The following is a 12,964-nucleotide window of genomic DNA, read 5'->3' on the forward strand; positions in this document are numbered from 1 at the left end:
AATTAACTAACTGGTGTAGTAGTAGCACTCTGACATGCCTGCAGATGCGCGGCCGCATTCGATATGGATGTAAACAAAGTTCTCTTCAGCACTCTTCTTACATCTACAGCGTGCTGGCCCAAATCTTTATGAGTTCCGGATGTCCAGAATAAGTATGATAAACCGTGCTGACGGTTCGACTTTCAATGGGCCCCGCATATTCAACAGAAACAAGGATGCATTTCCCCTACTAGATTTCAAAGAGTTATCGATATGCCTTCAAACAATGGAGTTCACTGCCAGTGAAGAGTTGATTTCACGACCCACGAGCCAGTACATAAGGACCCTATTTGAAGAGCTAGTTGATATCTTTATGGGTCTCTCGGTGCAATCGACCGAACAACTATCGCATGATTTGATAAAACGCAATAATGAATTTAACCTGAACGACATGCAACAGGATGATGACAACAACAACAACAACAATAATAATAATAATGACTTTGATGCCAAAAAGGACGATACTTCCCAACTGATTCCACTCCTTATTCTATTTCGTTGCTCTTTGGCATTTCTTGAAAAGTGTGGAGTGCATGACTTCAATATAATGGATCTCAAAAAACCAGAATCCCAAAGGATACGACGCATCCTCAGTGCTGTCATAAACTTCGCCAGATTCCGTGAAGAGAGGATGAAAGACTGTGAGCCAATTGCTCAAGTATGTGAAGATTACTCGGAAGAGGTGAGAAAGTCAGAGGCCGAGATTGTTCAGGTCCAAAACGACATTGACCAGCTTGCATCTCAAGTGAATGAGGATCAACTGGGTCAAAGGAAGTCTACTCTAGCTCAGCTTAATAATTACAACTCCAGGCTTGAAAGTGAGCTTAAGAAGCTTCAATGGTCGCAAGAACAGCTTCAGCTCGAACATGCGAGGTATAGAGAACAGAAGTACGGCTTAGCTGAGCAAATTGAAGATCGTCTCTATCTCCTTCAGGAAGAGGCATTACGGGTTGAGAAATTCAAGAAGTTTACCATGGTCAATCCTAGCGAATTGCAGGCGATCCTTGACGACCTCAAAGGTAACCTTGAAGATGCCGAGCTGCAACTTCGAACGGGAGACAACACTTTGCAAAATCGTTCAAAGACAATCAGAGCTATAAAACTGGCAGAGGACGAGCTCAAGAATATCCTTACCATCGTTCAAAACATTGTCGACGACTTGGGTCATCTTGAAGAGGAAGGTAGCGAGCTTGATAGGCAGGCTGAGCAGAGAGACAGAGAGAAGGCTGCGATTGAAGAGATTGAAAACCTGATTCGTCTTACGGAGAGACAGCTAAGTAATCTCGACGAAAAGATCCTCAACACTAATAAGCAGGCCTCGGAAAAACGAGCAGAAGCAGAGCACAGGCTTCAGAAGCTTGAAGACGAATACGCTAGGCTTACTGACGAGAGAGGTGTACGCGAGAGAAGAATGGACCAGAATAGAGTGACCATTCAGGAATTGGAAGAGGACATTAACAAGATGACCGGAGTGTTTGATCGAGAGAAGCGCAACATCGAAGCTGCAGTTGCAAAGCTTAATGCCCATATTAGGACATACTTGTCTGACATGAACAGTCTCCAATGATAGATTCTACGGCCGCTGCTGATGAGCGCATTTCCTTTCATCCTATGTATTATTTGTAATATTAATTATCGCATCGATCTATAAGTTATTTTTTTGTTTCTCCTGTCTGAGTTTCTTCTAAGCGTTCATCGGAGGATGTGCCGTGTGTTAGCTCCTTGGAAGTGTCCGTGGCGGCATCCTCTTTGGATTCCTCATCGTCATCATTGTGTCCAATTTGACTCTTACTTGGAATCTTCTTGTTTGTGGTAAAAAGGGAACTGATGAATGCAAGACTTGCGTATGCTAAGTTAAGATAAAACACATCTTTGAGGGCTTTCATGAATGCAGCGAGTGCATCGTCTCTTGCTGAAACAGGGAAGTCCCATATCATGGCGGGCGCCTGAATGATAGTCCTTGGTGAAAGATGCGAAAGGCTAGGGTTGGACGCAACAACATCGACAAGGTACATTTGTCCACGAGAGGTGAGCATCAATTGGGATGTGACGACACCTATGACACCACCGACGGTTTTCATAGCGTTGAGAAAGATGGTCACCAAAATCATGGAACCTGGAACATGACCTGGGGCTTCTAGTTGAGCACTCATCATGGAGCTCTGGAACATAAGTCCAACTGAAACACCAGCTGGAATCAACAAACCAATACGCTGGCTTGAAGGGGTGTCTGTGTCAAGAATCAAGAAGAGTCCAACACCCACAGGTCCTAGGATACCCGATATGAGCATGGTGATCTTCACGTAACGTGTGAAACGCATAAAGACACCATTGAACACTGATGCTAAAGAAACGGTAATGATAAACGGAAGCATATCGATACCAGATCTCCATGGAGACGCTTGCCAGATGACTTGGAAGTAGATTGCCAAGTACGTGACGATACCCATGAAGAAGCAGAAGTTAAACACGGCCGTCAGAGTAGCCATTAAGATCTTTGGCACGACGACCACTTCTTTGGGGATAAGTGGGTTCCTCGAGAGTTTGAAGTTATAGTAAATGAAGATAATAGTGATGATGCCGCCTAGAACAAAGCAGCAGATGACAGCGGCAGACTTCCATGGGAACTCATTGCCACCAAATGTAAGAGCAAGAAGCAATAAGACGAGACCAGCGGCAAAAAGGAATGTTCCGAGGTAGTCAATCTTTTTAAGCTTTTCTTTCAAATCACCTTTAGGTCTGGGTGGATGAAACGCCAATATGAGCATTCCAAGGGCGAATCCACCAACGGGCAAGTTGATCCAGAAGCACCATCTCCAAGTGACATGAGAGGCAAAGGCGCCGCCAATGAAAGGGCCTGCCACTGAAGCAACGGAGAATGTTATACCAATCAATGCCATTGAAAGTGGTCTTTTGTTGATGGGCACAGACTCTGAAAGCACCACAACAACCATGGATTGGATGGCACCTCCACCGACACCTTGGATGACTCTGCCGCCAATGAGCATGTCCATGCTGTTTGCCAAAGCTGCAATCAAGGAGCCAATCTCAAAAATGATGATACCAGCTATAAGTGTGTATTTTCTTCCAAAGGCGATGGAGATCTTACCGTACAGCGGCATGAAACAGGCTGTAGGTAGAAGGAATCCCGAGGTTAGCCAGCCAACCTTGTCGAAACCACCGAACTCCTCACTGATTTCTGTTAAAATTGTGGCTACAATGGTCTGGTCAAGCGCTGCAATGAAAAGACTCGCCACAATACTCATCAACGTAAAGGCTAGCTTATAGCCATGGATGTATTGCTCCTGGGCTCTTGTTCCGTCACCAGCATCACTCTGAATGAACTTCTTTTTGATCTTTTTGGCCGTTTCGAGATCGACAGGTATTTCAGCTTTTGCCATGCTGTAACGTAAGCTATGTCTGTTAGCTGGGTAATTATGCTAATGGAGGGATGCAGATTATGTGAAGCAGGAAATAGCTTACAAGGCAGATCGTAGATGCGGAATATATATTGCAATCAGAATAACGTAACAGGCATCGAGATGTTTTTCTGGGTTATCACCTGCTGTGCTCTGAGTGGGTGATTTTTTGAGAGTGCTGTGCGTAGGTCTGTACTCCTGGGCTTAGGAGCCGCTGCACAATTGCGCCGACACCTACGGTGCATTAGCGGAATGCCAACCGAGCGTCGGTTATCTGATGAAAAGGAAGGGATTCTCAGCCGTTGCAGTTTGCAAAAAACCGGAAGAAGTTGAGCACCAGGAACCGAAAGCCGAGAGCCGTCTCGAGAGATGAGCATCTCGTAGCGAGCGGCTGACCGGTGAGGCTGCGATTTCTCCTTTAGTATGACCGCAGCAAGTAAGTGCGCCTGCGCAAGAAGCGTCGTAAGATTCGGCTTCCGACTTAGTGAGTAACGGAGAACCGTTTCTCAGAAATTCGCCAGCAGTGAGTCGATTAGGGCCCGTCACGTAAGAATTGCAAGAAATCGAGCTCGACGTCTTCGCCCACACTGCTTGAACGCTCACTTCTTTGCGAAGGACGCTTACTATTCGCATACGAGGCGGTTCCTTTCCTGTGGCCAGCACTAGTTTCTTGAGGAACGTACTCTTTAGATTCAGGAATGGGCTCGTGCGGATCCATCATGGAGAGCCTTCTGGACCTAGACGACTTATTGGAGGGAGAAGTCATGCTTGTTCTGGGTTCTTGCTTGCCCTGTGAATAACTCGATCTCCTTTCTTTAGAGAAATTGAGGGAGTAGTTTTCAAGAGTCAGCCTAAAGTCTCCCTCGGTGATATCGCCATTCAAGAGATTGGAGAAATCATGCTTGGTCAATAACGTGGTGAAATCTGGGTTTCCATTTGCATCAACCGGTTGAGCGCTTCCCAGATTTTGACCGGCGGAGGATCTTTGCTCTTCAAGACGAGAAGAGAGGTAGTTGTTTTGAAACTTTGCAATGTTCTCTTCTGTGGGGAGACCCATGAGTGGGAGACGTAATTTCGCAAGGATTCTTCTCCACAAAGAATACTGTTGCATGTCAATGGACATGGCAGCACTGTAAGAGCTCAATCTTCTTCTTCTCGGCAGAGAGTTCAGATCACCGCTATGGTGGCGCATGTAATTGTCGAGACGGAACGCATTATCCTTTTCATAGTTTTTCATAATGGTGTACTTCCATGGCTCTTCACGGTAAAAGAAGACTAGAGCATCGACGAAACCATTGAACGGTTGCATGAATGCTCCCAAGTAATTAAGCCAGTAAACTGGTCCATGTTCCCGCTCATGATTGAACTGAGTACACTGTAGGAGGAAAGGGAAGAGCCAGACCGATACGTAGGCAATAGGGTAGATGAAAATTGATTTCATCTGTCTCTCGATGAGTTTTTGACGCTTTCTGAAGCTAGCTAAATTAGCAGCCTCTAGCTCAGAGTCGTGCATGATATTATGGGTGTGATTGACCTCGTCTTCTTGATTAGGAGTTTCGTCCAGACTCTGGACGGTTTTGGCTCGCGAGCCAACCGCTTCGACTGCGGAGGCGTCGGAGCTTGAGGAGCTTCCGTTCCGCTCTGCTCTGGGAACGAAAAAGCTCTCTTGAATGGTGTCTCTAACCTTCATGTAGAAAAATTGTAAGGCTGAAAAGAAGGAGGGCTTGCTGTTGGAGTCCCGGGTGTGTTGATGCTGCATGGTGGTGAATACGCCGCCCAAGGCTCTGAATTCCTTGAGGACGTAGTAATAAATGAGTCCGTAGACGAGGATGATGATGACAATGATAAGGTAGCGGGGAACCCAGCTAAGCACCAACCGGTACCAGACCGGCTGCTGCGGGAGGTAGCACCAGCACACGAAGGAGATGTAGCCGACGCCGATATATGCTAATGACGCCATGACCAAAGGTATGACGAAGGAAAGGCCGTAAACGTAGTAACGATACTTGTACAAACCGCCTTCAACACGGCCCGTTTCGGGCAACTTGACGGAAAGCTGGGGCCGGAAGATAAGCAACAAGGTATGTAAAGCGAAGGACAAGATGGCCAAGTCGGCGCCTTCGATAGCTGTGGCGGTGAAGATGCCCACAACCTGGCAAAACCGTTTGTTGACGTACGCCGTTGGGTGGGTAAGCACACGGGCTGGATATAGTAACAAAATACAAGCTTTTAGTAGGTCGAATAGTAGGAGGAATGCAATGAGTTGGTGGCGGAACACCAAGCGCTTTGGGTCGATGGCCAAAAAGCAATACATGGCTAGCAAGCAGGCAAATATGGCCACCAGGGAGGACAGAATGGCCAACGCTCGTTGGACCAAGTTCTGGTAGTCAGAAAATAGCTCCAGCTGGTTCTGACCATAGTCAGTTTGCCGTTTTAAAAGCTCGCCAGCCCACGATAGCCAGGGAGGAGGCATGGAGGACGGATATGTGGAGCAAGGCTCTGGAGCATCAAGGAGACCCTTGGGGAAAGGCTGGGAAAACTGACGACACTAGGTGGGTGGTTTGGAGAAGAGTGTATTGGTAAACTGAGTGGGTGTGAATGGCTCTTTTTTCTGCTGGTATGGGCCTAGATGTACGCGGCGCGGCGCTATGAACTGAGCTGACAAAGACAGATTACACAGGGAATGGGGGAAAAGGGTAAAAAAAGTGAAGGGAGCGCTCGAGATATTTGGACTCGTTCCGGGGTGTGGAATGCCGAAAATGAGTAAATTGAAAAGTAAAAAGGTTGCTTAGGCCGGGTGTTATATGTAGTGTCACGGGGCTCATCGATTTCGCAGCCATGCCCGCCCTAGAGACCTCAGTAGATAATGGGGGGCTAGGGGCCAGAGAAAGTGGAAATAATCCACGCATTGCGTTGTTGACTTGAGTAGCTGATGAATTCGGAATATTTCTGTTTTTGACCAAATGCTGCCAAAACAATGCACACAAGGGAATGGTCTCTCGTGGATCGTGCTGATCACCGCCTTTTTACTAAGCCTCCCGGGGTGGCAGGCCGTTCGCCGAAAATCAGGCCTGAAACAATACATTCCACACGGCAGACGAGTAGGTGTAAATTGCTATATGTATTTTTTGAACTGAAAGATATCTAAGTAACACTGCAACGAGTGTACTCTAGCACCGTCTAAAGCTCACTGCCAAATATCACGGTACAGAATTTTTGCCATAAGCTCTGCTTAACCTCACCGTTGGCCTTCAACCTGTTCTTTTCTTCGAGCTGCTGGTAGTACCATGCCTCGTGGTCTTCAACCTCCTTGAGACCGGTCACCAAATCAACCTCCTCTGGCTTCTTCCACTTGGTACGCCTAACAAGCTTGAACACAATGTAAATGGCAATGTCAATGAAAATCATCAAGTAGGAAAACAAAAAGTTCTTAATGTCCCATCCACCAGGCATGAACGTCTCGTAGGTACCGACAAATATCATGATGAAAGCCATACCACCACCGAATATCGCCAACCAGGGCTGGAACCATCCTCTGAAGGGCAACGAGCGGCGATCAATGCCTTGTGCCTTCATCGCACGGTAGAAACAACAGTAGGTCAAGCACAAGATGGAGAAGTTGATCAACTGGCATGAGGTAATCAAGTTGACAATCCAGTCCAACACTTTAGAAGCACCTTCACCTAACTGCAAGAAAGAAATAAAAGCCCACGCCAACGAAATAAGCATACAATACATGGGAATACCAGATTTCGTGGTGGCAGTGAGAAATTTGGGAGCGTAGCCATCCAAGGCAAATCCGTACAACGTTCTAGACGAGCAGTAAGTGTACGAGTTACCAGCAGAAAAAGCGGACGTAACCAACAAAGCATTAACAATATCAGGGAACACCTTGATTCCCAAGTTTTGCATGGCAATAACGTATGGCGATCCTCCAGCACCTGGCTTAGTGGTACCACGAGTCTCAATCAAGATTGGGTCATTGGAAGGCACGAGAATACCGCAGCAAAGGGCACCTCCAATGAAGAAAATAGTCAACCTGATGAAAACCTGCTTGTAAGCGGAGGGCAAGGTCTTTCTGGGGTTGATGGTCTCACTAGCGACAAGAGAAACGTACTCAGGTCCAGCAAATGTGAAGGTTGCTCTAATCAAACAAGACAAGAAACCTCTAAAGTAGCCAACTTTGCCTGGATACTGAAATGCGCTCAAGGGTCCTGGATCACGCCAGTAGCGGAAACCGAATGCATCATTCTGCGGGTTGCCGCCTACCATAGTGATGAAGGTGAAAAAAATAAGAGCAACAGCCAAGATAACTTTACCCAAACTCAACCAAAACTCAACCTCACCGTAGATCGCAACACCAAAGATGTTGATTAAGAAATACAACACTACCTGAAGTGCCAACGGGATGCCCGCGGAAAAATCGTCTCTCCAGTAATGAAGAATCGAATTGACTGTCACCACCTCGAAAGGAATTTGGGCGCAGCACAAGAACCAGAAATTCCAAGCCGTCATCACCTCCAATGCATTGTCACAGCACCGGCCGGCCATTCTGACGAAAGGAGAGGTAATGGGCAAGTACGTCACCATCTCGGCGGTACTGATAGTAATACACAAGATGGGAATAGACCACACCGTGAATCCAAGAAACAAGTTGAGCGGACCATACACCACCTCTCTGCCGATAGCGACGAATAAAGCAGAGCCGATGGTAGCACCGATACCGAGCAACTGAACATGTCTCGATCTCAAGGATCTGTGGAGATGGTTGGAACTGTCTCGAGAATTGTAAGTAAGAGTCGAGTGGACGGAGCTTACTTCACCAGCTTTTTCACCCTTGTCCAGCAGCAGAGGAGCGACATCAGCAGACGTTTGAGTTCTGGTGAGGTGCTCCAGGGAGCTCGGAACATGAGGGACGAAGTTGTCGTGTAAAAAAGAAGAGAAACCCATGGCGATTATCTGAACCAAATGCTCATGGGATGTTGTGTTAAAAGAGTGTGGTAGTGGGAGTGGCTTTATAAAATAATTTTCCTTTCAATTTTCAGCCTTTTTTTCTCGTCTCAGTCACCTAATCGGGCTTTTCCTGCTTTAGCTGCAGGTAAACCTGGGGTGATACGACCTTCGTCCTTCGCGATGACCACATCCGCGGCCTGGTTCTTAGGCAGGCGGGCAAATGTGGCTGGGTGCCAAGTCGATGGGCATCGATTTTGTGACTGGCTTTTAGGCGTTTCTACCGCTGTTTGCGAGTCTCTCGCTCGGCCTTGCACATATTGCTTCCTCGGCAGTGCATTATCTCGCGCTCAAAAATGCACATAATAGCGATTGCAATGCACGAAGTTCCTCAAGGTGGGGAGCTGCTTTGGCCGATACAAAGCAAAGCCTGGAAGGGTCACGTCAAAGTGAGACAATGGCAACACGTCTTTGACGCTTTGAGGACGTTATGGTGCCACAAAAGTGCAATCGTCGGCCGTGCTATGTATTGATGGGCAAAAGTTGGCCGACTCGGCCCACCTGGTCAGAGTCTAACACTAATTGTGACTCTCCCCGTAGAAGCATGCAGCAAGCTGAAATTCGTGTTTATCCGTTTAAGTTACCAGAGCAAGCCCCATTAGACCGCATCCCACGAGTACAGGATTGTGTGGGCATCACCTTGTCTTGATATTATTTTCTTACTGCTGTAGTGGAGCATACAACACCTGGGTCACATACTTCCTTTTGTACCTGATAACCGAAGCCACCGCCAAAGTGTTATGCTTGACGCTGGTAGTGGCCAAGTGGTTGAGCACAACGTGGTTGGGGATAGGCAAGGCGCCGGAGTTGTTGTCCTTGTCCTGCGAGTTATAGCTGTTGAGAATAACGTTTTCAAGATGTGGGGGTAATTGTGGAGCACACAACCAAGCTTGGTCTTGCTGGTTTCTGTTTCTAGAGCGCTGCTCCAATGCTAGGTAATACTGTTCCATGACCTTTGGGTCTTCGAAAATGGGGGGAATGTCGCTTACATAATTGTAAGTTTTGGCTGGAGCGTCTTCGGCTTCCTCGTGGTATCTGGAATAGCCATCACCCATATCGTCCTCGTCGTTGGTGAAACCAAACACCGAGTTGGAGCGGCCTCTGGAGCTGACAGACGACCTTCTGCTGGTACGCAGCTTGCTTTCCTCCTCCTCACGCGCCATCTCCTCCTGTTCTTCTTCTAACTGTTTAAGGTGCAATTGCACATGCTCGGGGGTCACTTCGATGTAGTTGACAAAGTTGCCCATCAGGTCTGTTGCTGTGGGCAAGAAGTCGGAAAAACGCAACTCGTTGTCAACGACGAAACGGAAGCGGTGGGTGCCCACAGGCAACCCTAACGTAACAAGGTACGTTTTTTCCTCCTCTTGCTTCTGCAAACCAATCATCTTTCTCCATCCGGTGAAGGAACCGGTCACGTACACCTTTTCACCGCCCTGGACCCATTTAATGTCCACAGGAACAGTAGCATTTGGGTCGGGAACGGGAGCAGACCCGCTGGGCTCAGTCTTCTTTTTGGAAGACTCCTCAGCCAGAGGCTGTTGCTCTTCCACATGCATGTTTTCGTTGTCTTCGCTGTCGTCCAAGATTAGCTTGGATTTTCTTCTTTGGGGCGGTGCTTGCCCAGAGTCGGAGGCGATGCTGTCCACGGCGTTGGACACGTCCACCATGGAGAAGTCGTTGCTTTCAGACATCTCCGCTATTGTTTCGTGTTGTTGTCTATAGTGTGGTTGATGTTATGGATGACAGGGCGGAAAAGTAGGAATCTGCTACCGCGAAACTCTTGGTGGGGCGGGACGGTGAGAATGGCAAAGCTGTCCCGGTGGGGTTTTTTTTAATTAGAGTGCTAGGAAGTTTATAAGGATAAACAAGAAGGTATTTTTTCTACGTTTTGCCTGAGGGGGCAACTCCAGCACTGATAACTCGTGGGTGGGGTCACAGCCCTACAGGTTTCAACGGTCACTTCACGTGAGACATGAACCTCCACCAAGGCGACGAGGCGGTGAATCCAACGAATCAACGTATTTTAGGAAGCAGTACGTCGGCGTAGTCTATTTCACCGAATTAAGGAGGAACGAATGTAGGAGATGTTGTTTCCAGAGGAACATTGCAATGGTCTACTTTGATTGGTTCCAAGGTCCCCCCTGAACGCTAGGCGCTAATCGTTGACAGCTCTCCGGATGTTCGGTTGAGCCGGAATGCTTTATAAATTGCAAGAAGAATTCGGTTTCTATTCATGAGAGTATATTTGTGAGTGTGGAGACACTTTTGATGCCCCGCTGTTCCCCGCCACTATTGGGATATAGTACGGGCAGACATTTATGATCACCAATAAAGTTAAAAAATGGGCGAAAGGACACTGTGGATTAAAGTTGAGAAGTTAAGCTCAACAATTAAGGTAGGTGTGTATCGGTGGAAGACAATCGGGTGATGTACAACAGTTGCAAAGCGCAATAGTTTACGAGCCATGTCTCAGTTCAATAAGATTTAGGTTAGTTTACAAACCTAAAATTCTGTGAGCTTAAGCACATTGAGGCGGCTATAATGCGGTCAAGTGAAGTAGATGCTGACGGAAAGATCAAGGACATATGATGAAGCTTTCGTCCATTGAGGACTTACACTGAGGTGATTTGCTCTTGGCTCGAAGCGAGTTACATTGCGATTTACCCACTTCAATTTCTCTTTCAGGGTTGAGGTAATTGACGGTTTCACCTATTAGAAAATTTTGGCTTTTGAAAGATATTAATGTGAAGAAGATTAATAGTCGGGGCGGTCCACGGTATAAACGTAGACTTCCGTATAGACTACTTTGCTACAGCCGCTTTCGGATCTTCCCTAGATGTTTCAGCCATACACCAGTAGCGTCACAGATGTCAGTTCGTGTAGCGACCAGAATGGCTCAATCATAAACGCTGAAATCTTTAATCTTTGCTACAGACCTGCCATACTTACCATGTTAATGGCTAAACAGAGGGCCATCTACAGCGACATCGCATCTACACTTTCTCGTAAAGCTCTTAATGACTTGCATCCACCAAGTACCAAACGTTTCACTCATACATATAAGCCGCAAGAAGAATAATTTTTCTCGCCGACCCACATACTGGATTCTCATGGCTACTGAGATGTTCATTGTCGCAGCCCAAACAGGTATGCGCGTGAAACGAATGGCACCGAGTATTTTGCAGCCATTCAGTATAAAGCCTCTGCCATTTCCTGGCATTCGAAAGTAAGACAGATGGATTTTTCAAATGACATTGTGCTCAACTATACTGTGGCAGCAGAGGAATACCAACTCACGTTTGGTATTTTGGACTCCACAGTGGACCGCACCCTCCAGCTCTGTGTGGTTCACGGAATGGCCATTGGATGCGGTGCCCTTTTGATGCTTCTCTCGTGGGTGGTGATCATCAAAAAGACCACGCCCATGTTCATTTTAAACCAGCTTACTTTGATGCTCATGATTATCAAGTCGGCGTTGTTTCTTTGCTTTTTGTTCGGACCCTTGAGCTCGCTCACATACAAGTTCACAGGACTTTTCCCAGAAGAAAGATGGCATGCGTTCCACATCTATATTGCTACAAACACCATTCACACCTTGTTGATTGCAACTGTGGAAGCTACTTTGGTCTTTCAGATCTACGTTGTATTTAAATCGCCTGAAGTGAGAAACTTAGGCTACATCATGACATGTGCAGCCGGGGCATTGGCCACAACCATTGTGTCGTTATATATCCACAGTACAGTGATATCGGCCAGACAGTTGAGACAACAGCTTATGGAGCAGGATGTTACCCCTACAAACTCTTGGGTCAACAATGTGCCTGTCATTCTTTTTTCTGCCTCCCTCAATGTTGTCTGTATCATATTGATCTCCAAGCTTGCCTTGGCCATCAAGACCAGACGATACCTCGGATTGAAGCAATTTGATGGGTTGCATATTTTGATTATCACATCAACCCAGACTTTTATCGTGCCTTCTGTTTTGATGATTGTGAACTACAGACAGTCAACTTCTTACTCGACATTGTTGGCGAACATCAGTGTGATTTTGGCAGTTTGCAACCTCCCCTTTAGTTCTTTGTGGGCTACTTCGGCTAACAATTCTCCTACCCCTACATCCTCCCCCAATACCGTCTTCTCCAGATGGGACTCAAAAATCTCTGACACCGAAACGTTGAATCAGGATATGCCCTTGATTCCTGGAAAGGCTGAAAAAATCCAGTTGGTGAGTCCAACCACAGAAAAAGGCGACGTTCAGACAGTCTGTGGCTCGGACGGTGACCAGGATCTGATTGATCGGATTCTTGACGATATGGATGGAGCAGTAATGACGACCGAGCTTAATCTTAGAGATAGAATGTGCTAAATTACTTAATTGTTCGTTTTTGTGCCATGTAGCCCACGCCAGTATTACCGTAGTGCACTTTTCGTATCGCGAAATCAGTCTTCCACCCATACTCAAACTACACTCTATTCACACTCTTTCAGCTAAAACA

At 46.9% G+C, this 12,964-nt stretch overlaps 6 protein-coding genes across 6 annotated transcripts; 2 read left to right on the forward strand and 4 right to left on the reverse strand.

The window, feature by feature from the left end:
* Positions 1-139: 139 nt before the first annotated feature.
* NUF2 (kinetochore-associated Ndc80 complex subunit) lies at positions 140-1,606 on the forward strand (the record flags this gene model as incomplete). The annotated part of the gene is made up of 1 exon (XM_024859444.1): positions 140-1,606. One exon carries the CDS (start codon positions 140-142, stop codon positions 1,604-1,606), a length of 1,467 nt encoding a protein of 488 aa, XP_024712416.1.
* An 85-nt stretch (positions 1,607-1,691) lies between these two features.
* SGE1 (Sge1p) lies at positions 1,692-3,440 on the reverse strand (the record flags this gene model as incomplete). Its single annotated transcript, XM_024859445.1, has 1 exon — positions 1,692-3,440. One exon carries the CDS (start codon positions 3,438-3,440, stop codon positions 1,692-1,694), a length of 1,749 nt encoding a protein of 582 aa, XP_024712417.1.
* A 550-nt stretch (positions 3,441-3,990) lies between these two features.
* GPR1 (Gpr1p) lies at positions 3,991-5,931 on the reverse strand (the record flags this gene model as incomplete). Its single annotated transcript, XM_024859446.1, has 1 exon — positions 3,991-5,931. One exon carries the CDS (start codon positions 5,929-5,931, stop codon positions 3,991-3,993), a length of 1,941 nt encoding a protein of 646 aa, XP_024712418.1.
* Positions 5,932-6,638: 707 nt separating this feature from the next.
* On the reverse strand, positions 6,639-8,408 carry AGP2 (Agp2p; the record flags this gene model as incomplete). Its single annotated transcript, XM_024859447.1, has 1 exon — positions 6,639-8,408. One exon carries the CDS (start codon positions 8,406-8,408, stop codon positions 6,639-6,641), a length of 1,770 nt encoding a protein of 589 aa, XP_024712419.1.
* A 719-nt stretch (positions 8,409-9,127) lies between these two features.
* On the reverse strand, positions 9,128-10,159 carry KIS1 (Kis1p; the record flags this gene model as incomplete). The annotated part of the gene is made up of 1 exon (XM_024859448.1): positions 9,128-10,159. The coding sequence occupies one exon, from the start codon at positions 10,157-10,159 to the stop codon at positions 9,128-9,130; it is 1,032 nt and encodes a 343-aa protein (XP_024712420.1).
* A 1,544-nt stretch (positions 10,160-11,703) lies between these two features.
* On the forward strand, positions 11,704-12,834 carry C7M61_004125 (uncharacterized protein; the record flags this gene model as incomplete). Its single annotated transcript, XM_024859449.1, has 1 exon — positions 11,704-12,834. One exon carries the CDS (start codon positions 11,704-11,706, stop codon positions 12,832-12,834), a length of 1,131 nt encoding a protein of 376 aa, XP_024712421.1.
* Positions 12,835-12,964: the final 130 nt, after the last annotated feature.

Source organism: Candidozyma pseudohaemuli (assembly GCF_003013735.1).
Source record: "Candidozyma pseudohaemuli strain B12108 chromosome Unknown scaffold00012, whole genome shotgun sequence".
Classification (NCBI taxonomy): domain Eukaryota; kingdom Fungi; phylum Ascomycota; class Pichiomycetes; order Serinales; family Metschnikowiaceae; genus Candidozyma; species Candidozyma pseudohaemuli.